The sequence below is a fragment of the Hoplias malabaricus genome, chromosome 1, assembly GCF_029633855.1.
Source record: "Hoplias malabaricus isolate fHopMal1 chromosome 1, fHopMal1.hap1, whole genome shotgun sequence".
Taxonomy (NCBI): domain Eukaryota; kingdom Metazoa; phylum Chordata; class Actinopteri; order Characiformes; family Erythrinidae; genus Hoplias; species Hoplias malabaricus.
In genome coordinates, this window is record NC_089800.1 from 42,900,527 (window position 1) to 42,926,981 (window position 26,455).

Genomic DNA, 26,455 nt, shown 5'->3' on the forward strand with positions numbered 1-26,455 from the left:
TACTGAATAATTTAACACAGTTGCAGAATAATAAACACTAGTTACTTAAAAAGTCATAGAAGTTATCGAATAATTCAAAGCAGTTACTAAATAATTGACAATAGTTACTAAATTATTCAGAAACATTACTGAATAATAACTAATAGTAACTAACAAAAAAGCTAGGAGTCAAGGGCTACCTGGTGTATAATTAAACATGGTGATATGCAACAGGATAAAGGTTGATTAGCTGTGTCACTTTGTGAAGAATTAGAGTGAAGTATTTAGTGAACACTTACCCTTTGTACTGCTGGATGTAATAGTAGTTAATGGTTTTGTGATTTTTTTCATTTCTGAAACTGAAAAACAGAACAAACACAGTGTCAAACCAGGAGATGACTGATTGTCTTCTGATGGAGGTAAATATAATCTAGGCAAAGATGACATATAAACATTAAAGAAAGGAGAGGGATGTGAGAACAGTTACTCACAGTGCTTTGAAAATGTTAATGTGCCCAGTTCATTGGTGGATTCACAGGTGGCTGTAATATTAGACGTGGGCCAGATAGTAACAGTACTGAAAAAATCACCATTCTCTAAAACACTGGATTCCTCAACCTGACTCACCTACACAAGTAAAATAGGAGGGAAAAATGGGTTAATATCCAAACTACTATATATTCTATAAAATGGAAATGATCACTTATTTATTAATGATTTTTTGGAAAAAAAATCAAATGATTAACAAATTAAAAACAAAAAGTGAAGTGTCTTATAAAGGTGCTGGGTTACCAAAACTCATCAGCTTCACACCTCCATGCTATACATTCTACAAGTCACTACACATACTATAGTCAAGGAATTACCATTTACCTAAAAATAAATATTCCCTCTACAGTGTTGAAGCCCTTAATTTCAGAAGGAATACTGGACAAGGAGTCCATAAAATTTGGTCAAGTTCTGTCTGCCTCTCTATCTGTTTTTGACCAGTAATATTTAAACAGTCTCAAATATATATTGAGATCTAGGTTTATTTGAGTTCTCCAGGTTGGAGTGTTTTACAGGGGGGCTGCTGTAGACTTTGCTGAATGCTGTGTGTGTGTGTAGTAAGTACATTTTCCACAGAGAATGTCCAGGTGATGTTGGGTGCTGGGTAGCCTTTCCCAGTGCAGCTCAGGCGCAATTGCTTTTTGTCCGACGTCCATTCTCCTTCCACTCCTGTAATCTCAGGTTTACCTGCAGTAGAGGGGTGAGATGTTAGGTAGTTTAGAGGTGAGTTTAGTGTAGATCTGAAAGGCCTATAAGTGATATTTGTTTGTATGTCCACTGAGGTCTGCTTATTAGATTGTATATTTTTATATATATTTAGAGTGATCTCTGTTCTAATCCGTTAGTCTTGTATTAATCAAAAAGCAGTTCAGGGTGAAACACTCTGTATGTCTGAAAAACAACTTTAATATGATTTGTTTTTAGGGTATTAAGTCTACTTACTTGTGAAACAAGGAAACTGACAAACTTACAAACTCATTCATATTAAAAAAAAAAATTATTCCAGTAAGTGTGATATTCTGTATATTTAAATAATTTTTAAAAAAGCAAGAAAATGTCTTCTATTCCCCCACTACACACATTCCTCCAGCAAGTTACCTCTCACTTTGACTTGAACAGTGTTTTCTTTCTTTAGTGCTGGCAGGTCTGTTACCACTACCTTACAGGTATACAACCCTGCCATGTTATAGGTGACGTTGGTTAACTGCAGCACATTCCCTTCTTCCAGTGGATTTCCATCCTGTACAGAAACACACAGAAAATAAAAAACTCTTCTGTTTAAAAGCACAATTAACACAGATGACATTGATTTGCAAATTCCTACAGACTGCATGAGAAAAAACAGTCATTCCCTGACATGTAGTTTAATATATGTTTATATGATATATGATATTGACCGTCCATTGACATTTATACTTAAATTTTTTAAATGACCGTTTTTTCTGTAAATACAATGTAGACGTCACAAAGAAGGCACTGCCAGGATTTAAGCTCTCAATGACCATGTGAAGCAGTGAACTCTGAGACCATGAGACTCTAATATTTTAATGATTTTCACTGAATAGTTGAACACATTGACATTAATTTCTTTAACCGTATGTGTCTATATATATGGATTCACATTTAAAAGGATATAATTGAAGGAATTTAAATAACTAAACCGCAAGGGTTCAGACAGGGGCCGGTTGCCCACTGGGCCACCCCCAGCCACCAGAGGGAGACATGGAGCCACCACACCTTAATTAGGAGAAATCAGCATCACCTGTTCCTCTCCTGCTTAAGGGAAGCCAACACACACACCTTAGTCTGGGGTTTCTCTCTTCAAGAGTACCACACAAGCCAGGCCAGTCATTTTGGTAGAGTCCCTTGAACCTTCTCCTGGGTCTTTTTCTTGTGAACTCTTTAAATTACTCCATTTTCCTCATTCTTTTTGAGGCTTTTGTTCATCTCTAAGTTTATAGTTTTTCTTCTTTTCACAAATCATTGTGTTTGGCATCTTTGGTTTTTGTTTATTTAGCTGTCTGTTCCCTATTTAGTTTGGGAAGCCTCCTTTTGTTTTAAATTGCTATTTGCTCCCAGCTTTTGAGCCATTCAGTCTTCCCCTGATAGCCTTGGTTTTGATTTTTAGGCCCCTCTCTCTCTCACACACTGTCCCAGTGGTGCAGTGGGATTACTCTGGCTTCTAAGCCAGGATCTTAGCAGTTCTAATCTAGGGCAGGGCAGTTATCAGATTGTTTCCTTCCCTCTCTTGGTCCACACCAACACCTTGTTGGTACCCTTTTGTTAATCTTTAGTTTTCTGATTATTCTGCACTTGAGTCCCTTACATAAATGGTTCCTGGTTCAAACCCACCCCTGTGCAAGCTACCACGTTACATAAATTCATTCTGTAAACCTGTTATTGTGTACGCACTTATTTTAAACTCTGTATGAAATTAATAAATTTTACACCATATATTGTTTAGTATTGTGCATTCCAAAATAACTATAATCATGTGAAAATATTTCATATTTAAGCTTTATTTTTGTTTGTTTGTTTTACCTTGTACCATGTTACATTTGTTGACAGAGAAGAGAGGGCATTGCAGGTCAGAAACTGATCATGCCCTTCCTGTAGTTCAGTTGATTCCTCTGGGGTGATCACAACGTCATCCAAATCTGAAAAAACATGAAAATAATTAGATAGAATATCAAAGCAATATTGCTGTATCTGCTAGTTTGGACAAAACTTTTTACTCACAGTGCACTTTTAGATTAAAGCTTTCTGAGAAACCATCATAGGTGCTACAGACATAATCCCCATCGTTGTATCGTACCGCGTTCTCCAGGACAAGAACATCCATATTCTCAGACAAAATCTCCTGGTTTGAAAAGAATACATCCATTAATTTCCAGTGATATTTAATTTCCAATTTCCATTCTGTTTAATTCCACATAGTATGGTTTAAGACTCCTTACTTCATTATATGAAAAAAACATAGCTGGCGGAGGGTTCCCATTTGCATGGCATCTTATCTCCACTTTGTCACCTTCTTTGACCAAACCTTCTGGAGATATCTGTGTCAGTGTAAGTTTGGTAGTTGTATCTTTAACGAAATAACATGGAAAAAAAGAATTAGACATAGTAGATGTACTCATAGCCACAGTTTTCTGTACTGTATTTTTGCTTTTGGAATGTGTCTGAAATGAGAATAACTATTTTTAACTAAGAATACAACTAGACAAAAAAAAAAACAAGCAGGAATTTGAGTTTCATAAAAATGCTTGTGTGTAGAAATAAGCATCCGTCCAAGAGTATTTTCATACAACACACCACCGTTTGTTTAATATATAGTTTTTTTTATATATCACTTATAGAAAGCATGCTCTATTTTGCCAGACATCATGAGGGGCCAGCCATGGCCTGGTGGTTAGGGGACTGGGCTTGTAACCGGAAGGTTGCTGGTTCAATCTCCAGAGCTAGCAGGGCAAGACTAATGTGCCCTTGAGCAAGGCACCTAAACCCCAACTACTGCCATGCCATATTATTATTGCTTTTGAAATGTGCCCCGAATGCAATTCAGTTATTTCAAACTTGAATAAAAAAAAGCCTTGTTTCATAATCTCTCAATTAAAATGAAGGATTTATTGTTTTTACACTAAAGTTACCATTTTGGAGATTCAAGATTCTGTTCCAGGGCGGCACGGTGGCGCAGCAGGTAGTGTCGCAGTCACACAGCTCCAGGGGCCTGGAGGTTGTGGGTTCGATTCCCGCTCCGGGTGACTGTCTGTGAGGAGTTGGTGTGTTCTCCCCGTGTCCGCGTGGGTTTCCTCCGGGTGCTCCGGTTTCCTCCCACAGTCCAAAAAACACACGTTGCAGGTGGATTGGCGACTCGAAAGTGTCCGTAGGTGTGAGTGAATGTCTGTGTTTGCCCTGTGAAGGACTGGCGTCCCCTCCAGGGTGTATTCCCGCCTTGCGCCCGATGATTCCAGGTAGGCTCTGGACCCCCCGCGACCCTAAAATTGGATAAGCGGTTACAGATAATGGATGGATGATAGATTCTGTTCCAACTGCAACAATCTGCTTGTCATCTAATCTTTTAATGTTTCCATGTGTCTCATATAGAAACACCCTTTTTAGAGAGTGACAACTCACGGTAGACTGTGATCTTAAAGCTCTCAGACTCCTTCATCATGACTTTTCCAGGCATGAAGTAGGATACCTCACAGTAGAACTCTGAATCTTTGTCCTCAATCTGCATCTTCTGATGCAGTGTACTCTTTATTGTGTAGAGCTGGTTGGAATTCTTTGTTATGGAATCTTGCACATTCCCTTCTGAAAGAGAAAGAAGATTCATCATATTCCACCTCCAGCTAACATAGTTCTAGTGATAAAATTTAACAAGACAATTTTTATAACTAAGCATAAAGAGCCTTCATTTACAAAATTACAGAATTCATCAAAATAAAGTATCACTTCAGGCTGCCCATGCAGACAGCTCCATCTGACTGACACACACTGGTGAGCACTTCTGTACACTTACTATCATCTGAGGACTGTAAGGGTAATCTGTCTTTGTACCATGTGATGTTGGGAGCTGGGTGAGCATCTTCAGCTGTGCAAGATGCAACCTGAAATACATGTTGTATGTTGTTTGTAACTGTTTGGATTGGTTAGATGAAATGCCTTCTCATGCGTTGCCCAAACACACAAAGCATGAAAGAAGATATAAACTTTAAAACATTTAAGGCCATCATATCTTGGTTCCAAGTAATATTGTGACATTAAATCACAGCTTCAAAATCATTGTGATGTTTCACTCATCTGTAATAGAGATCAGAACCTCTGTCTACTCCATTCTCAGCACTGCAGAAATGGCACTATGTGACTTTTGGAAGTGGGCATTTAAGACATTTTTAGTTCCTATGCTACATGTGTGAAAACACATCTCCAGAAAATGTTCTTACCCTACTGTAAAGTGCTATTCACATTGCGCTACGTTTACCTCAAACTAGACCCAACATAAAGACCACATTCTAGCATTCTCCATGCATTTCACAAGTACCCATTAACTTATTTTAGCGGTCAAGACACTGTCACATTTTAAGTGTTCGGAGCAAATGTTCCAGCACTTTACCTCTTCAATCTGTGTATCAGCAGTGCTATAAGATACTACATCAACAGTGGGGTTACTTGGGGGATCTAAAATGGAAAAGAGGAAATAAGGTTGAGGGCACATTGAGATTTGAATCAAGATTTAAAAAATATTTCACATATAAAAAACTGTCTAAAGCCCTATTTGAAATAGACTAGATTTCCATGAAGAGGCGAGGTAATGTTTAAATCATTTACAAAAAACCTCAGTAGTTTTTTTTTAGTTGTGAGCAGAGGTGAGAGGACAGTCAGGTTATGGATTATAAAGGGAGTTCTTATCTGAATTTGACATGAATAAAATATACATGTTTACGTATTTAGGAAGGTACTTTACTGAAGTCCTTATTACACAGAAGTATCAGCAAAACTTGACTATGATTAAGGCTACTTTTCCCACCTCCAATTATAATTTCACCACATATTAAACCACTGGGGACTTCAGTAAGTATTTTTATATTAAAAGCCCACTCTTACTGGGCACTGCAGTTCATAAGGGGACAGGCTTGAAACAGCTCTGTGTGCTTATGACTGCACCCCATAAAAAGCCATTTGTACATGTGTTCAGTCCAGAGCAGCTCCTAGTTCAGGTCCTGTTAGGTTGAGTGTAATCTGTATGCTTTCCCTGCTCTAATCTACCAGGTACAGCCCAACAAGAAGATGCAGGTTTGACGAAGGAAAGTGCCAAACTATTCTAGGCAACAGCCCTCCAGGACCAAAACCATGGATAAATTAACATTCTCTTACCAAAAATGAGGAGTTGAGTGAGTCCTTCCTTGCTTTCTGTATTCACATTCACTTGGCAGATAAACTTCCTTTCATCGCTGAGTTGTGTTTTATAGATGTTCAAAGTACAGTTCCAAGTTTTGTCGTTCACCAGTGAGTGAGAGACATTGATGCGGTCACTGAAGATTTTGCTCTGAATTGGGAAACTACCACTGCTGTTTATGTGGTAGATAGGCTCCTTGTCTGATGTTGATTTCTAAAAGGAGTCAAAAAAATGTTGGTGCATGGCCCCCACCCCCCAAAAAATATCTAAATATTAAAAACAAAATAATACAATACATAAAATAACAGTGTACAACAATACATACATTATTCACAGTTTGTACATAAACTAAACTCATTAAATTGACTGTATTTGCTAAATAACATCTGCAGGGGTTGTAAATCTGTTTAAATGAATACTTGAATTATTATGAACATTGTTTCAAAGAAAATTTCTGACTCACCTCAAACCAATCTATGGTCACTGAACTGTCTGGTTCAGCAAGTTTGTATATGCAGGGGATCCCTGCATTCTCACTCAAAAGGACCTCCACCTGGTCCATCATGTGGACTTCCAGGTTAGCCCATACTGTAAAAAACACAAACACAAGAGGCATATAAAAGGAACTGTTCCAAGTTTTCCAAGGTACAAAACTGGATCATAAGACAGAGGCTATACCACTGAGGGTGAATTTGTACTTAACTACTACAACTTTAACTTGATGAACTAAAGCAGAACCTTTATATTCTAACAGTAAGAACTATTGATATAGCAGGCCTTAAACAGAAGCAGGAACTACATATCAGCCTAAGTAACACAGTACATGCAATTAAGTAAATATATACACTTCTGCTAAAGGCTAATCAAAGCAGAAATGATAAATGTCCTCAAGCAAATCAGTTGGCCTGCGTATCCATAGCACATGCACATTGTTTTAGCAGCCGACCCAATAACACACCCCTAACAAATGCCTGATATGGTGGGAACACTGTAAAACGTGATAAGTGGCAGAGATGGGGGGGGGGTGCTATGAATGGAATCTGGTGCGCCCACCCATGTCTGTATCAATGTACAGCATTCCAATGTGTCATTCCTCTCAAAGAAGAAAGGCTCAATTTATGTCTAGAATACTGACCCAGTGTTTCCCTCTGGCAGCTGAAAATGTGCTGCCTTTTCCCCTAAAAGTATCCTATAGCTCTCTAGACTATGAGAAAGGGCTCTGCTCTGCTAATGCATTCACTTCACTTCATATAAACTTCATCACAACATTCAGTCTAATGCCATGGTCATGAACTCCAGATCTATTCACTATTCAATCCAAAGTGTAATTTGCTATAGTGAGAGTATAGACTTTACTAGATCCAATAGCCTCTGAAATGGAACAAATTTTTAATAATTACTCTAAGTAACTGCATGGCCGATATCCAATTTTTTTAATGCGCATACAGTGCTATGCTAAAGCTATTTACAGTCAAAACAACCATTAAGTACAAATCATAAATGTTTCATGTGATACTGAGTAGATTAGATATTAGACACTTGCACAAGGAAGGGAGAGGAAGGGTTAAAGGAAAGATGAACAATTTATCTGCAGTTCATTGAAATTAAATGAAGGGTGGTCTCTAATTTCAGAAGGGTATTGTATTTGCCAGTGCATAAATATTTATAAAATAAAGGCACTGGAACATTTTTTTAAATTGTAAATAAAATAAAACATGAATGTGTGATTTGTTATTTCTCAGAACTTTTATTTAACTGACAAATATTATACAAAGAAAAGATACCCAATGTTTTCATTGACCAACTTTCTTTTGAATTTGATTCCTGAAGTTGGAATGGGGCAAAAATTCCAGAAATGATATTTTGGAGAGATATATTCTGCCGTTAATATGGCATCCTTTCCCAGGAACTGCAATAGTTATTCAGCTATGATTAAAATGTATCATTAACTATTGTTGTGTGCTCTTTTTAAGCCATTAGATAAGATAGAATAAAATTTGACCTTCACATTCAACCCATCTGCAGCAGTGAACAAGTGCACTAGGGGCAATGAGCATGCACAAACACACACACACACACACACACACGGAGCAGAGGGCAGCCATCACCAGAACCTGGGGAGCATTTGCTTGCCTAAGGGCATTTCAGCCGTGGATTAAGCGAGGAGCACATTGCTGTTCCTTCACTAGCCAGCGCTAACCTTTCTGCCAATTGTGGGGAGTGAAACAGCAATTTTCCAATTCCAACCTTCTTCTCTAACCATTAGGTCATGGCTAGCCCCTATCCCAATATCAGTGTGGTTGTACTAGGATTATGATCATAAGGGTCAGTAAAATATTTCTTTTTTATTAGAAGTTCACCAAACAATTTGAGCTATATCACAGACACCATATATGAAAAGTAATGTTAAAATTGTTTTGTTTATATAGTTTATTAATAATTGTGTCCCCTTTAAGGTGTTATTCTTGTCATACTGCTGCTGGAGTTCAAAAAGTGAACACACATCTACTCTTATGTGTGCTGTAGCTGGTGCTTCACGAGGGAAACAGCATGAAGGATGTTTTCCCATTACCGAAATTCGATTAGTTTTTCTCAACAAAAGCATTTCCTGTGCATTAGCGACGTTAGCTAAGGACTGTCTCACTTTGTTGTAGCCATCAGATCTGCTCTGCCTCCAGTGAAGAGATGCATATCGACAAAGCAATGTTGAGCATTCCTACAGAGCACACCTGAGCAAAAAGCTCTATATGCGCACTAACTCTTGGATTACACAGGCCTTCCCTGTGCCAAATCAATTCCCTTTGATACTCTCCCTGACAGTGCACCCACTGTAAAAGCACTAACACTACACAACTGCAAGAAGCAGGATGACCTTTTAGCATAAGGAAGATTCAGAACATACAAAGAATTATAAAGTAATAACTGAAATATTACATTATGATAATATTTATTCAAATTAGTTGTTAAACCCAAAATTGACAATGGAGGAAAATGCTAAAAGCTAAGTGTTGGTGACGCATTATGCTAAGTGTTGGGTCATTCCACCATCTCAGGGAGTAAGACCAGTCATGCATTTTGGACACACTTCCACAAATGACTATGGTATCACCATAAACGGCAATTGCAGAGTGTCTAAGTCACAGGGCCAACATTTTGATAGCAACAGCTCCCGGAAGCCCATAGAAAGTTGAATATTAAATGGACTGATATGCTCATGACTATTTTGGCTAAAAAAAAGGCATTTGGAAAAATTCAAATGTGCATTTTTAACTGTCCAATGCCTTGCATATAAAATAAACTGCGGTATGAATAAAGCCCCTTTTCATGAGTTTGACTGCTCAAAGCTGCCATAACACAAGAATGACTCGAGTGCCAGACCTTTTCCCTCTGAACGTTTTACCCCAAAAGTCGCTCTGCTGAGAGAAAGACTGTATAGTGTATTGTGCAGAAAGCAAGAGCACAGCCCTCTTATTCCTCCTCTATTTGCCAAAGACAAGAGAGTAAATGAGCTGGATTGGCAACAGCTGCTAATATGGTGCTGGCTTGTTGAGAAAGTGTTGTCATTCATGGAAGGCCACAGAGTTGCCAGTGCTGCTGCATGATGGTGCACAGAATAGGACAGACAGAGTTGCTTTTTACAGCTTATGTCTTAAATGCACATTGCTTATGTCATCTGACAATTTTTTATGGTGTTCCCTTAATACTTCAGGGTTAATAATTCAGGGTTACAAGAAACTGCTAAAAAGATAAATGTGAAATATTTTTGTACTCAATCAATCAAAATGTATTTATATGGCACTTTTTATAACTGACACAAAGCAGTTTTACATAATTAGTGCTGAAAATTCTTGTACACAATATTGTAACATTGGTATCTAAGAAAGCAAGGACAACCCAGAAAGTGGGCATGGGTGTGGGGTGCCACACAAAACAGAAATCACTAATTACATCAACAAAGATAACAACACAACAGCCTTTATCTAGGGCTGGATCCCAAGTCAGGAGCTGCTATGCATAGTTCCATTCTGCAAGCTCTTCAGTACATGTGGAGCCTCCAGCAGTATGATGACGCACACCCAGTTCCCTTCTAATGATATTTACTTAGAACAGTACAATCTGGTCAGGCGCACAAACATTCTGCTGATGCTGATTACAACCTGCCTTCTGCTGCAGCAAATTTTACCACATTTTTAAAACACAGCTAATATACATTCACATCTCCCAATAAAGAACATAAACTGTAGCGGAGAGCACTGATGCCTCCTACACTCAAAGACAAAGGTGCTACAAAAATGTCTTTGAACTATGCCATAGAAGAAACTTTTGGTTCCAAAAAGATCCATTTTTTTCAAATGTTTTATTGAGTAAAGAACCCTAAGATCGAGTGATAGATATTTAAACATTTAAAAGGTTCTTCACACTCACACATCTTTTAAAGAAACATGGTTCTTTATGGAACCAAAAGTGTTCTTCTGTGCACCTTTTTTTAAGAATGTATGAGTCAGAATTCTCTTCAGTTCAGTGTGAAATGTGTTTTAACTCACGCAGAGAAAGGCATCTGACACCCTCCTGCCAAACCTGCGTCTCAAAAGCTTGACCACAAGCCATGACAACAACTGCCAACAATGGCAGAAGAGATGACACAGGTGCAAATGCAGGCCCACACACATAAAAACACTCAGATTTTATTATCACAAAGCCTGATTCCCATAACAGTTCATGGCAACTTCCTAAATGCTGGCTGTTGACACCTGTGGATTTTGCTGGAAGATAAACTTAACGGTCATCACTGCACAGTGTGACCTCTGACCCAATCCTGCACCTTCTGAGATGTCTGACTTTCAGTGTAATCAAATGCACTTATTCAGGTCCATTCACACATGAGACATGTCAGTGAAAACAGTACATGAGACTCAAGTGTGCCAGAATAAAATTGAAGGTAATAAAAAACCCCAAGGTAGGATAAAGTAGGGGAACCATGGAGTGACTGGAGTAATGGTGAAATCCAAACCCAACCCAAGACAGACAAATATTTTAAAAAAGATGATGTCCAAACCCAGTCAAATCAGACATGAATAGTCTGGTTGGCTACTGCTGGGTTTAGACAAATATTCCAAGCTCAGGCATAAATCTCTTTACAGCCCCCACATCTGGCGATTGGAACCAGCCCAACACAAAGGAATAAAAGTGCACCCCAACCCCTTAAACATGCAACCCTTAACCCTTAACATTCACAATATGCCTCAGGCTATATATCTTGACCTGAGGATGTGACTCTTTCACTCTGTGGATTTCATGCTTGAAAAATGACTCAGACAAAAATCAAGGCTTTTCAGCATTCACTTATCAATCCCAGATAAATATCTACTGTTAGTGGACTGCTACTGATTTGAAACCGGTTTTTAAATGTTTCAAACATTTAAAGAACAATATAAAATTCACATCCCATATACTGCATGGAACAGGAATAGAGTGTATGATCATGGTGCGTTCGATGGCATTTGGGCTCATACAAAAAATAACCCTACAAACTAGACTACAGCTGTTATGGTGAATATTTTATTATTATAAAGAATGCCAGTACACTTGCAGGACACTGAACAGAGCTGTAGTGTACAGTGAAAACACCCTGGAAATATGCCACAGCCCTGCCTGATAAGCTAATATTTCCTGTGATCAAAAAATGAAAAATGTATAACTGCAGGCTCCCACTGATTAATCTACATATTTTTGTTTTTTTCTTTCTCCCAACAGGCCAACATTATACAACACAAAAACACAAGGAAGGGTAAATATCTCTTTTACGTGGTCTCACTTTTCAGAATCGTTTCTTCTGCTAATGTACATTTTCAAGCTAATATGGAGTTTGATTAGAAGCATGGCACTGTGTAAAATCAGGTATAAAACAGAAAAACATATTGTCCATGTTGGAGCAAATCGTCTCATCTCCAAAGTAGTAACTTTGGAATAAAAGGGAAAAATGGTTTTAAATATCAGTTAAAATTCCTTCAAATGACTTTTAGAAGAAAATGTGGACCCAGACAAATTTAAGTCACTGTGACTCTTTTCATGCATAATAGTAATAAAAAGAAAAAACTGAGGTAAAACCACACATTTTCAGTTCCCTAATGCAGAGTTGTGCTCTGTCATTGGAAAGATGAGCAGAAACATTTATGTATATTTGACATATATGAAGCAAATGTGAAGCTGTGGTCTAATGATTAGAGAAGATGACTAGGACCAGGATGGTTGATGGTTAATCCCCATGATTGGCAGGAATCCATGGCTGGAGTGTCCTTGAGCAAAGTAAGCCTAGTGTAAGCCAACCATCCCGTAAAATACGGAATTGTCCTGAATTTGGAGACTAAAAGATACATTATGTTTTGAACCGATACAAGATGCGTTTTGTTCCATATCTTTGTTATGGTGGTGGTTTGAGAAACACACAGCTCTCTCTCAGCAGGCGCGAGGGGGGTATTCTCCACGGCTCCTAAACAGAAGACGCGCTTTTCATTGGTTGTCACCTTTATTTAGCCAATCAGCAGTCAGTGTTATTTGTCCATCATTCAGTGCTGCAGCCAATGGAGTCACAGTCCCTCTTACAGGGGGTTGTTTTGCTGCGGTGCTGAAAGCAGCGGGTCAGAGCTGAAAAATTCCCCACAGCTACAGCTCTGCTTTAAGACAGAACTAATGTTAGCACTGTGCACTGGAGAAACTACATTTCATTCTCATTCAGCATATCTGTGATGAATTTTCAAATCAAAGTAATTTTACAAACCACATTAGATAATTTCGAACAGATTAACAATAATATTTAACAAACAATAATTAGAGAGTAAGACAAATATGGGTCCTAAATCAGCAATTCATTCTGACATTTTGTCTGGACATATATCTTTAGAATCTTAGACCAAAATGATCTTTCACTTCAGATCTTCTGTTTTAACGAACATTAATGAACAAATAATTAATGAACAATTTAAAATAATACAGTTCTTTTAAACTGGTTTTACAGTATTTGGAAAATAAATGGACATATTCTGCTTTGCCATAGTTCAAAAAGGCTACTGACAGGCACTGACAATTCTGATGGCAGTTGGCTAAATAAATGTCTGACAATAAAAAAGTTTTATCAGACTAACTACAGTTGAAAAGGACTTACAAGTACATACTAGCCCCCTGCATTCCTTATTTTGATTTCAGAAAGTTGGCAACCCTACCTAACCCCCAAAATGCCCCAGTGCAGTGTTGGCTGCCTGCTGCTTTGTTTGTGTGTGTGTTTATGTATTAACTGCCACAGATTTGTTAAATGCAGAGCTCAATTATAATTTGTCTATTGTACAATGAACATAAATCACAATTTCAAATTATTACATGGCATTTAATCTCTTTAGAAATGTCTCCTGAATAATTTAATAATTTGTACTTGGTCCAAATGCTAAATAGGTCAGAAAAATCACAAAGGCAAGCACAGTTTACTTTCATGTGACTCGCTCCAGTCCAATTTCACAGTAAATGAGTACCAAACCCAGCCTTTGCGGGCCTAATGATATAGTAACATAATCTGTTATGAAAATTAAAAGACTTAATTTCGTATCACAAATAAATTTCATTCAGATGTGAAACCAAAACAAGACGGTCACGCCCTTGCCTGACATTAGGACTCTAAGAATAACTCAGTATCAGGTGTGGCTGACATTAGCATGAAAGGCTACATGCAGAAGGGTAATGGAAATACATCTACTTAAGCGCTGAAAATAGAAATACATTTTATGAACAATGAGAGGATTAAAACAGCATATTAAACTGATTCCTGATTGGCAACAATTCAACATACATTTGGTTGCTATGCAACTTGAGATGTTCTGGCTGAGGATTGGTGAAGTATTTATTTTGTTGTATTTAAGTCATTTTAATGAAATAACAGACAATTTTCCAGACATTAATCTTATATTGCTAAAGGTCTATAGAAAGTTACAATAAAGAATTACCAAATTTAATAGAACGCAAAGGTTTTGGTCAAACTAAAATATACACTCACTATGCACTATGTATAGGGGCCTCAATGGATAATATGAAATGAACGTGGACATTCTAGTGCCACTGCACATCAGCCTAAGGTCCCCATGTGTAATGGCAAGCACCAGCTTAAGAGCACTGATCTGTGGAGCATTTCTCTGGAGTGATGTATTGTCTGGATTGGTGTCACACTATACAACCTTTGGAATGAGTTTAAGTGCCATGGCTAAATACAATCCAGTCAAGCCAAAGTTCCAACAACTCATTTAAAGCCTTCCCCAAAGGCAACTCCCTATTGATATCAATGATTTCAGAATAAATGTATGAACATGTCAGTTGTAAAGCAGGTTGTAAAGCATCAACCTCTCAAATACAGGACCAACTCAGCCTACTTATTTTATTCGTTACAATGTATTCAAACTTTTGCATATTATTGTACCTGTAGTTTGAGGAACAGATCTTACTATAAACATATACTTTCTGAAGCTTAGTGTAATCTGGCTCCTCCACTAATGAACTCATCTACTTTGGCTTCTCTCATCTGATGGGCTTTTTAATGGGCTTTAAGTGTAGATGGTCCTTCAGTCCAGACAGGGAACTGAATTATGCCAACTGCTATAGAAAAGACACAATAAGTGCAGCAGCCTGAGGTAGTTCTGTGCATCAAGGCCAAAGGCATTACAACATTACAAGGCACTTTTGATTATGAGACAAGGCACAGCATAAGCACTTTAGTCATTAGACCAAACATATATTCATTCATTCAAAGTCTGTAACCGCTTATCCAGTTCAGGGTCGCAGTGGGTCCGGAGCCTACTCGGAATCACAGGGCGGAAGGCGGGAACACACCCTGGAGGGGCACTCTTTGAGTCACCAATCCACCTACCAATGTGTGTTTTTGGAACATGGGAGGAAACCCACGCAAACATTGAGAGAACACACCAATCTCCTCACAGACAGTCACTTGGAGCATGACTTGAATGCACAACCTCCAGGTCCCTGGAGCTGTGTGACAGCGATACTGCCTGCTGCACCTCCGTGCCACCCTTATATTCAACAACCTTGAGACTTTCTACTAATCTGCAATCTGAGAATAAAAAAAAACTCTGCAAAAAAACTCCTGAGAATAGAGTTTCAAAGACATCTTTTTCATTGAGCATATCCCCTTTTTTAATGAATAAGAAAAAGCTGACACAGGCAGCTGCACCATCGGTGACCTACAATCTAACACAAACAGGTCAGTGGAAGCAGCCTAAAGTAGGTTTATGAGTCAATTAAGGTGACTTTGGTGTGGGGGGAAAACATACAGCAACACCTTAATTTTCAGTGTATTTGAAACCAAACAAGACTTATCACTTCAGATTTGCTTAAGCAAAATATATCATGGATAAACAATAATAATAATAATAATAATAACTATATATATATATATATATATATATATATATATATATATATATATATATATATATGTCGTGGTATGTCCACATTCATGCACAACATCCGTGACACAACACATTGTTAACAAAGAAAAGTAGATGAAATGGCAGCCACTCACAGACTATTGCATATGAGCATATTCTAAGCTTAACACATTCAGCTTCCTTTAACTGGAAATATATCTGGACCACACATCTCAGGCCACCTCCCAAAGTGGCCCCTGTGTGGTTTATTTGTGTTTTCACTTGTGGTTTTGTGGATCAACAGATTCATGCACTGTAAAACAACCCAGTCCACTTAACGTTTTGCTTCATGGTTAAAGAAACTGAAAGCTTACTGTACAAGCACAACCATAATCTCACATAAAAACAAAGTACATGGACAAATGGCTGCCCTTGGATTTGTGATGTCACAAAAGTCTATATGTTAGAGTGATTTTTTTGCCACAGTTTAATTTAATCTCACATGGTTTATTGCTTTTGTAAAGCAGCAAGACACAATATGATGGAAATTATAAACAGCTACAATATAAAGAATACATTGTTCAGTACAAAGCATTTTAGATCAAAGGTTGAAGCACTGCTTTGAGCATAACCCATCTTGAACAACACTGCACATAATTCAGCTTTACCAAGGGGGGTCTGACTTCTAAAAGAGTTGAGGTGTGAGCAGCAAGTGTTCAGAGATCAAAGATCATCAAAGCTTAAGGGGTCCAGAAAGAGTTCAGTTACACTGTTAAAAGCAAAAACCTTGCAGCTGTTTCCTTTCACGATCAGTTTAACATTTTAACTGCCTGTTAAAAGATCTTTAACTGGGAATCAGGAAAAGAGTAATGTTAAGTGAGAAATGCTTGTTTTACATGCTTTGCTTTGTTAAAATAGAGTAGGTTTGGTTGTAAATGACTTTTGACTTCATGTGGGTTGTGGTCAGCTTCTCATGTCCAGCTTACAAACAAAAGTGCTGAAAAAAAACTCATAGTGGCCTTAACTGATGGATAGCATCTCTCGTATGCACTTAACAGTGGTCTCTGTGGGCTTTCCCCCAATGGCTTGTCCCATGCTCCTCAATTTCCCTTCTAGCCCATTTTCCCACGTTACAAAAATTAAAAAAAAGAAAAGAAGTGGACCCCTGTCTGCGCAGGAAAGGCAAAAATAACTGCAGAACTGGAGTATGGGAACCATCCAGTGGGCTAATATTTGTACTACGCCGATTATGATGTCAAAGAAGAGTCCCATGACTTGACCTAAGAAGAATGAAATATGTGATGGAGTGCTCTCACTGGCAAAGACTGTGTCTTGACTCTAAAGATAGCCAGCATCTCAGGAATAATTGCTGCACCAAGTATGATGAAGCACAAGAGAGTGGCTCACTCCTTTTTTGGTGTAGCACACACTGGCATGATTCTGTGCTGTGCGTGTCAAACCTCCAAGTGTGCCAAAGGAACCACGCATATGCAGTGGCAAAACGATGTGTGCAAGTGCTTTTAAAGGCATTGGAATCCATGAGGGAAAAAAGCACAGCGAACTGTGGGACTGAAACATCATTATATCCTCATAAATGGAATGCTTTGATGAAAGATAGAATTGAAATACACTGAACCTACTGGCCTAAATGACCAAAAGAGGAGTACAACACAGGATGATTTGTAGCAGATGCAATACCACATGGAATCTGTCATCATTTTATTTTATTTTTTTTTGTAGTGAATCATAGTTATGCAGAATTGTATCTAAAAAGAGGTAGGAAGACCAATAATGATCCATAAGCTTTTGGTTGTGTAAAATGAATGAATCTCAGCAGCCTCTAAATATTAACCTAATTAGCTAATGCTGTTAAAAGGGCCTGAAAGAATGTGTGAGGCTTTGGGCAAAGCACAACCCTTTAAATTTTAGTATATTCAATCACAGTGTCATATTTTCAGTATTGAGATGTCCTTGTAAAACACAGAATCTGGAATAAATTATAAAATGACCCATGAGTATTAACAGAAAAAAAGATATGTACAAACATACGAACCAATGTTAGCTGATTCACAAGAGTGCAACTGTATTTTGTTGGATCATTGCCCCTGTATAAACAAAGGGCATCCAGCATATTATTAGCCATGAAAACACTGACGCATCTAAAACTTGATGTGACTGAAGTTTTGCCAAGTCAACAGAACAGTGTCATCAGGTTCGAGATGCACTCAGTCCAATAGCAGATTCCATAAGTATGTTTGGGGTTTGTTAAATGGAGTTTTTCAGAATGCATGATTGAAATTAATAAAGCATGTGCACACAAAATTATTTGACAGATATCTACATAATTACAAAAAATATATAAATACTTTTTTATTTTACTTTTTTTTATTTGTGTACTCCAAGTACACAATACAGGGTTCTTACTTTTACCCATGTTCAAAAGCTCTGTACTTACTTAAAAGTATTTATACTTTACAGATAAACCTAGAAAATATCCATATTCATGGCAATTTTCTATTTAAAGTTAATTTAATTTGACTTCTTTCTTCTGACCAAAGATGCTAATTTGAATTAAAATTTGTATCTGTCAAGGCCAAAACAAAAGAACATAGTGAGGACCTCTGGTTGCCCATTGGGAAAAGCGATAAAGCCACATCCAAGTGCCAATAACCACAGTGCAAAACATAGTCAAAAAGAACTTTCTGTAAAAATTCTCAAAGCACAAATTTAGGAATGAGAAGAATTAGAATCATTAGAATTAGGAAGCCAAAAGTGACCCCTGTGCTGGCGAGAATTGCAGTGCAAGAAGAATCCAAGTATCACTATTTAATCCATCATGATGAATCTAGGCAATTCTGGCATACCAACATCTCAAGGCAGGCACTCCAGCAGGTAATGGAGTGTCTTTGCTTCTCCAACAGAGGCACACAAAAGCTAGACTAGTCTTTGGAAAAGCTCACCTGGACCAGCAAAAATGATCTTGGTCATCAATTCTGTGGTCAGATGGGATGAAAATGCAGTTGTTTGGACTTAAAAATGTGGCTTTCATTTGGTGAAATAATGGAGAAGCATTTAACTCCAAGAACACCATGGCATGGTCAGGCATGGACCATAGACGTGGAACTGTAATGTTTCACCTTAAATGTAACAACTCTAACAGGCAGTCTTTTGAAAAACCTGACCTTGCACTGTACCTTCCAACAAAATTATGATACACCCAAAGTGTTCAAGAAATGTTTAACCGAAAACAATATCAACATTGTGACATTCCAGACAGATTCTCATTGAGATTCTCATAAGCCTTCTAGCTTATCCAACACTCATGCATGATTTACGAAGACTCATTGTAGGCTGCCATCAGATAATGTGTTACAAAGTGTTTCAAACAAGCCAAAGGTCTTCATGTTCTTCAGCTCATAAACATCAAACTATTGACCAGTGCAACACACATGGCATGTTTCTTCTATGTAGTATGTGTGCATTCACTGCATTCATTCACTAAGAAACTCTGAGTGCCATGTTGGCTTAAAAGGCTCTTTATATGTCTGGAATCAGCAGAGATTGGTGTTTCAGGAAACGTAAATTATTAAGCAGCACATAATGATTGGAGAGAAGTCTCCACTTCTGACAGAAGGCTAAGTAATCTTCCCTGCTTCTTTACATTCAACATCCGCTCCCCAAAGGCCACTTCAGCTGCTGCTAAAAGACAGGAGCTTGATTCTACTGATTCTATTCTACGGGGTTTCTCCATGTAAATGGATTTCACTAAAGCTTTAAAGGAATTCTCCATAACATCACATTGTCTTTTGGCTTCTTCCAGACGGCCTAGAAGTTTACTTTACAGAAAGAATGTTTAGATCAGGCTGAGGTTTTCTTTCCTTGAAAGAAGTTGATAAAGAGCAGACACCAGTCCCCAATATCTAAACCCCAGGGCTTACTCTGTGTACCCTACCATTTAATAGTACAGTAAAAAAAAATGTTAGTTGATCCTTGATAACGAAAAATGAGTAACAGTTACTGAAATTCTGTCTCCAAATAAGGCGTTAATGGAGAAACAGTAGCAGATGCAGAACAGCTGAGGAAGTCAACCAACGCAAATAGAATTATAAAGTTACAACAAGTAAGTGAAGACACATTAATGAATGAAAGTGAGAAGTGGCTGTTTAAAGAATCATTCAGTGGGATTTGCAGAGGCAAAAGACCCAGAGTGGAAGGGAAGAGGTCCAGTGCATGACATTAAGGAGGGAATCTAGATCTGGGAGATGAAAGTCAGGAATGCCTGGCATCTCAGCATACATAAGACGACTATTATGGAGGTCTCTTCATTTCCTCTAGCTGCAAAGGCTTCACAATACAAAATCCAACGGCAGCCATCAGCCCCTCAAGTGTTCATCTGATTTACTCTGAGACAGGAAACATTAGTCCTACATAGATTTGGCACACTCTCTGCTCTGGAGATCCTCTGTTCATCAAACTTCTCAGAGAAGGACAAGCACGTCTGTGTCATTATGCCTCGAAGCAAAGGCTAAGAGGTTGAGAGCAACATAAATTAAGGAGCTGCTGGATGATTATTTAATGAGTGGTGCTCATAAAAACTGCTGCACCCATAGAACTGAGAATGGTCCCCCAACCCCAAACATCCATCCAACATTGTCCTGTGGGCAGCGTCTAGTGACCACTGATAAAAGACTAGAGGACAACCTACACAAACACCGTCTCTGACTAGGCCCCTAGTACAACATCAGGATAATGTCCAAGTGAGACTTTGTGTGAATAGAGAAAGTAAACTTCCAGAGAACTCACAATTAATTCATGTCGAGCCTCAAACACACGCTACACATGTTCCGCCCTGTGCCTTAACCATGGGTAATATTTAATTTAATAACAACAAATCTGACACTGACAACTTCCAGCTGCACACTACATGTGTGAAAGGGCAACACAGAAAAAAACTTCTGCAGAATAGCTCCATATGATCTCTGGAAAATGTGAGTGTACACTGTTTTAAAACTCTGGCAGCAGTGCTGTGTCTTATCCACTTGTACCAACCCAACATGCACCACGCAAGACACCACCACCACATCAGTGTCACTGAAGCACTGAGAATGATCTTACCACCCAAATCACACATGCACTGTGGTGGTCCTTTGGGACCAGTGACCATTGAAGAACAATATGAAAAGGGGCAAAAAAGTATGCAGAGCAACACGTGTAGAGCAGTCTGTAATTGTTGATGCACAAAATACTGAGCTACTGCACAAACCAAGAAACACATGATTAGGGCTAACAGTGAAATACATGCCATACATCAACTGAAAGGACATGAGCGAGTGTAAAGTTTCCAAGTGCCATCTCCTCTATCCAGCTGCCGAGGACAATCCCTTGGAATATGTCAAACTCTACTTTCATTGCAAGCTTCACCCTCAGCTCCAGCTCTCTAGGGGGTCAAGCACTATTTTAGAAACACATTAATTGTGTTGCTAACTGAACCACAAAACCATGAAACACAAGACAGAGCGCTGAGCCAGCCTCTTTAACTTCATCCCAGGAGCCTGCAACAGTGTGATATAGCAAATCATAAAGAGCATTGCTGACTGTCATCAGCTAAACAGAGTGGTTTCCAAGTTCCTAATCTAAACAGTCTCAGCTCGGAGAGACACACTCTTCAGACTCCTGCAACTGTGTGGCTCAATAACTCATAGTAGATGCATCTGCTGACGATGCCATATTACCATAGCTTCAATTAATATTGAATTAATATTGAATGGGTTTACCATACTGAGGTATAAATAGAGCTATCTTACTGCCTACATTCATGCTCTCACTTAATCCATATTAGGTCCTGTGTTATATATTTGATTTCCTGACTTTCAATTTGTATAGTGGTCTAAGTGTTGCTAAGTATTGACCCCAATATTGAAAAAATCCCTGGTTCAATTCCCAGGGCTGCTGGGAAAGTTAATGTTTGGACAATTAAAGTTCTCCTCCAAGCATGTGAAACTGTCCAGCAGCATGTTGGAAAAGGAGCAGTTTTTGGCTACACTGGTCTCAGAGGAAGCGTGTGCTTACCCCACACACTCTCAGCATGATGGCACTGTGTGTGTCAGGGGGAATCATATCAGCAACAACTTAAATTAGGAGAAAATTTAATTTTACATAGATACAGATCCTTTCAGATCCAATGTGTCTTTTACAGTGGAAAGGTGGACAGAAACAGCTTTGTGATCTGAAGTCAGAGCTTTATTTTATCCCATTTATTATCTCTCAATAATTAAAACTGTAAACATTTAAAGTAATTAGCATTTTTACCCTAAAATTAAAATAATTGTAATGCTTCACAGTAACTGGACTATTTATAACACTGGAACAGGGTAGAAAACCACCCCTACCCTCACCCCAACACCAAAACCCCTTGATGTTTAGCCAATGAATTACACTCTTGAACAGTATTGTGAGAAGCAAAATACCAAATTTTACCTAGTGTTGCTTTACGTAAAGTTTGATGGTAACAGTTTTGTTGGTCTACCAGGTCTTCAGAGGTTGTTAAGAGTTTCATTTTCTCTGTGTCTTTTAATGGTACACTTCAATGAACTAGAAAGCCACTTTCCCTTCCTCTTAAATGTATTGTATAGTTGAAAAAAGTGAGGGAGATTAAAGCCCTCAAGACGGCCATTCTCTGAGAGAAAATGTCTCATTGAGTAAGCATTCCTTTCAACTTATCTTGGACGATCAAAAGAGATATATCAAAACCCTGTAATACAAGAAGATATCAGAGCTGTAGGAGGCGACACACTGCAGAATGAGTTTTGATGTGCAAATGCTGATAGCATTTAACAAGAGAGCATGTTCACAGCTGAACAATGTTAAACTTACACCTAGAAAAAAGATAATGGTGAGGACAATGGAAACATTAATTCAACATCCATGAATTGTTTTATTTCTTAAATGACAGTGACCTTTAAGGAAACTGTTGAGCAGTTTGAATAGAAGACTGAGTAAACAGAGGATATGGGCAGATATTCATCCATTGTCCGGAACACACCCTGGAGGAGACACTAGACCTTCACAGGGTGACACACACTCACACATTCACTCACACACACACTCACACCTATGGACACTTTTGAGTCGCCAAATCACCTATCAACCTGTTTTTTGGACCGTGGGAGGAAACCGGAGCACCCGGAGGAAACCCACGCAGACACAGAGAGAATACACCAAACTCCTCACAGATAGTCACCCGGAGGAAACCCACGCAGACACAGAGAGAACATACCACACTCCTCACAGACAGTCACCCGGAGGAAACCCACGCAGACACAGGGAGAACACACCACACTCCTCACAGACAGTCACCCGGAGGAAACCCACGCAGACACAGGGAGAACACACCACACTCCTCACAGTCACCCGGAGGAAACCCACACAGACACAGAGAGAACATACCACACTCCTCACAGACAGTCACCCGGAGGAAACCCACGCAGACACAGGGAGAACACACCACACTCCTCACAGACAGTCACCCAGAGGAAACCCACGCAGACACAGGGAGAACACACCACACTCCTCACAGACAGTCACCCGGAGGAAACCCACGCAGACACAGGGAGAACACACCACACTCCTCACAGACAGTCACCCGGAGGAAACCCACGCAGACACAGGGAGAACAAACCACACTCCTCACAGACAGTCACCTGGAGGAAACCCACGCAGACACAGAGAGAACACACCATACTCCTCATAGACAGTCACGCAGAGGAAACCCACGCAGACACAGGGAGAACACACCACTCTTCTCACAGACAGTCACCCGGAGGAAACCCACACAGACAAAGGGAGAACACACCACACTCCTCACAGACAGTCACCTGGAGGAAACCCACACAGACAGTCACCCGGAGCGGGACTTGAACCCGCAACCTCCAGGTCCCTGGAGCTGTGTGACTGCAACATTTAAGAGAAACATACTCATTTTATTTACATTGAAGTTGATATTTACAACATAAATATTTTAAACATATTTTTAAAGATTAATTTATTTTCTATCCAGTGAACAGCCAGTGAACCTAAATGTGTTTGAGATTTTATATTTAATGACAATTTGGTGACAAGGATTACATAATAGTAAACATTTTCTATTTGCTATTAAACAAACAAACAAAAAAAAAATTACAAATGATTTTATGTGGAATTATTTAAATTGGCATATGTATTTCATTCATTTGCCTTGCTTCACCCCCTTGCAATAGTTATGAACACACACCCTGGGGGCTGAGTTAGTGTATATTTTCCTATAATATCTTTGTGAGCCAACTTTTAAAAGTTTTTAAAAATTTCAGGTTTCTGCTGCCTCTCAAAACTGTAAACAAACCTGACCTAAACTTTTCTAAAATAGCACATTCCACATTAAATCTGTCTCAATTACTTTACTGTGTCTTAGAAGAACTTTCAACCTTTAACAATATTTCATTAACATATTTGCAATAATAGAGTAGTACACACAGTCAAACATTTCCTGAATATGCAGTCTGTCCTATGTGAGCTGCATAAGATGTTATGAGGCTATGAAGAACGATTGAGATACACAAGGTAACATCATTCACCTCTTACAATGTGTAATAGGAGGATTCAAGTGTACAATTTGTGTGAAAGAAACAAATAGATATTTTTATATGTAATGCTAGATTTCAACTTTTCAGGATCACGGAGCCCTAAATCAATTAAGGTATCATCCTGAGAGCTGAGGTTGCCCTGAACATTTAAATGTGAATGAGATAATCCTTAGACCATAGAGGGTAATGCAGATATTTTGCAATATTGTGGGAGGTTCTCTTTAAATTCAAGTCTGAGTAGCTGTCCTGTATGACATCTTATTCAAAGACCAGTCCAGACTAAAACACTCCTCATTGTTTCATCACAAATGGGCAGCTTGTATAAGTGGAAGTCAGGAAACATGTCTTTTGTTGTTGTTGTTGTTGTTTTTTGCTCATCACATTAACTCAAAACAAGCCTATTTATTCTTACAAGTCTGAACTTGTAATTCACGCACAATTCTAAACCATGCAAGCTGACTAGTCCTAGTTTGGGTCAGGTTTTACTTTTTAAGCATCTGGGTGTTTTGAATTTAGTGATCTAGGGAAACTGTAATAATAATAATATAATAATATATTGTTTTATAATAATAATTATAAAACAAATAACTAAATGGTAGTGCATCCATCCCATTATTTGACATAGGTATTTTGTTCAAAGTCTCCAAGTTATGCCAAGCCCGTGGCAAACGTTGACTGTAGAAGGCAAACTGCACAGCTGTGGTCCAAATATAAACTTTGTAACTCATATTCAATGTGGAAAATCTTGTTGTAATTATCCTTGGTGAACTGGAACTTCTATCATGGTTTCAGAACCATGTTTAGCTAGTTCTGCTGCACTGATCAACAAAAACGTCAAGGAATTTCCCCTATTGGCCAGGTGACTGCTGCATGGCTCCTCTACCAGGACTACACAGAGCCTCTTCTGTAAGGAAATGTTTTAAGTGGGTCAATGTTTGTTTTGGGTGTAAGGGTGAGCTACCTAACTGTAACTCAAACTGTATTTATTTCAAAAGACGTTAACATTTGCTTATAACACATTTGTACCAGTAGCCCCCTAAATGTGGATTAAGGGAAGGGATGAGGAAGAAGTGTCATTGATTTGATAGTTGAGCTCCAGTGACTGCTGTGGGTGAGTGAGTGCCAGGTGTGAGCAGCTGTTTGCTGGCCTCTGTGAAAGAACAGAATGAATGATGGGGAGTGTAGAGTTTCCAGGTCATGCATGGTTACGTCTCAGGGTACTTGCCAAAGAGGGGTAAATTGTACATAAATGAAATGGACGTCAGACAATCTATAAACAAATCTCTTAAAGAACATAAGGTGTTTTGATTGGGCACCAGTTTGTCAGCTACATCTGGAGTTTTTTAAGTGCACATTTTAGAGCCTGTTCCATAACACTACTGGCAGCCTTCTGTTAACAGCCTATCTGTATCTGTGTGTGTGTTTAACAATGCCACACAGGGTTCCTAATACGTCAGCAACAAATTACACCACTCACTGTGGTTAAAACAGATATGAACAGACATATACTGAATAAGTCTTATGTCATAAATCTATTGCTTGATATACACGCATCTAAAAACTTATAGTAACTTAACTTTTCCGCTATGGGTTAGATTCAAAACTGCTCAAAAGTATTTTAAGAATCATATGATGAGTAGTATATGGAAGTGTCAGAAAAATGTGGGGAAAAAAGTCAGTGAAACTAATCTGCCTTACGAACCAAAAGTTTGTGAAGTTTTACTTCTCATAGCAGTCCTCCCATTAGTGAAAACATTTCCGGGCTTTTCCCAGACCTGGATGCTGTCACGCTAATGCTAACAACAATGAATTATCCAGACACATATTTAAACAATACAGATAGACGGACAGTATCAAACGCAGGCAAAGTCTCTTTCTTCTGTCATATGGACTTATGAGCTTGGATGTTAACACAGTCGAGAAAATAATGCAAATTTAAGCATTCACTTCTTCTTGGAAACTGAAAGGCATGTGGCCATGTAGCAGGG

General features: G+C 38.6%; 1 protein-coding gene across 3 annotated transcripts in view; it reads right to left on the bottom strand.

Moving 5' to 3' along the window:
• mcamb (melanoma cell adhesion molecule b) overlaps positions 1-26,455 on the bottom strand; it is a 38,753-nt gene that overhangs the window by 7,367 nt on the left and 4,931 nt on the right. For all 3 annotated transcript variants that reach the window (XM_066662948.1, XM_066662933.1, XM_066662942.1), the window contains exons 2-13: positions 6,891-7,015; positions 6,406-6,640; positions 5,645-5,709; positions 5,051-5,138; positions 4,663-4,842; positions 3,486-3,613; positions 3,268-3,388; positions 3,070-3,185; positions 1,627-1,768; positions 1,094-1,215; positions 471-606; positions 279-338 (exon numbers count right to left, since the gene is read on the bottom strand). In XM_066662948.1, coding sequence (XP_066519045.1) covers positions 279-338; positions 471-606; positions 1,094-1,215; positions 1,627-1,768; positions 3,070-3,185; positions 3,268-3,388; positions 3,486-3,613; positions 4,663-4,842; positions 5,051-5,138; positions 5,645-5,709; positions 6,406-6,640; positions 6,891-7,015 — 1,518 coding nt within the window. The remainder of the gene's footprint in view (positions 1-278; positions 339-470; positions 607-1,093; positions 1,216-1,626; positions 1,769-3,069; positions 3,186-3,267; positions 3,389-3,485; positions 3,614-4,662; positions 4,843-5,050; positions 5,139-5,644; positions 5,710-6,405; positions 6,641-6,890; positions 7,016-26,455) is intronic.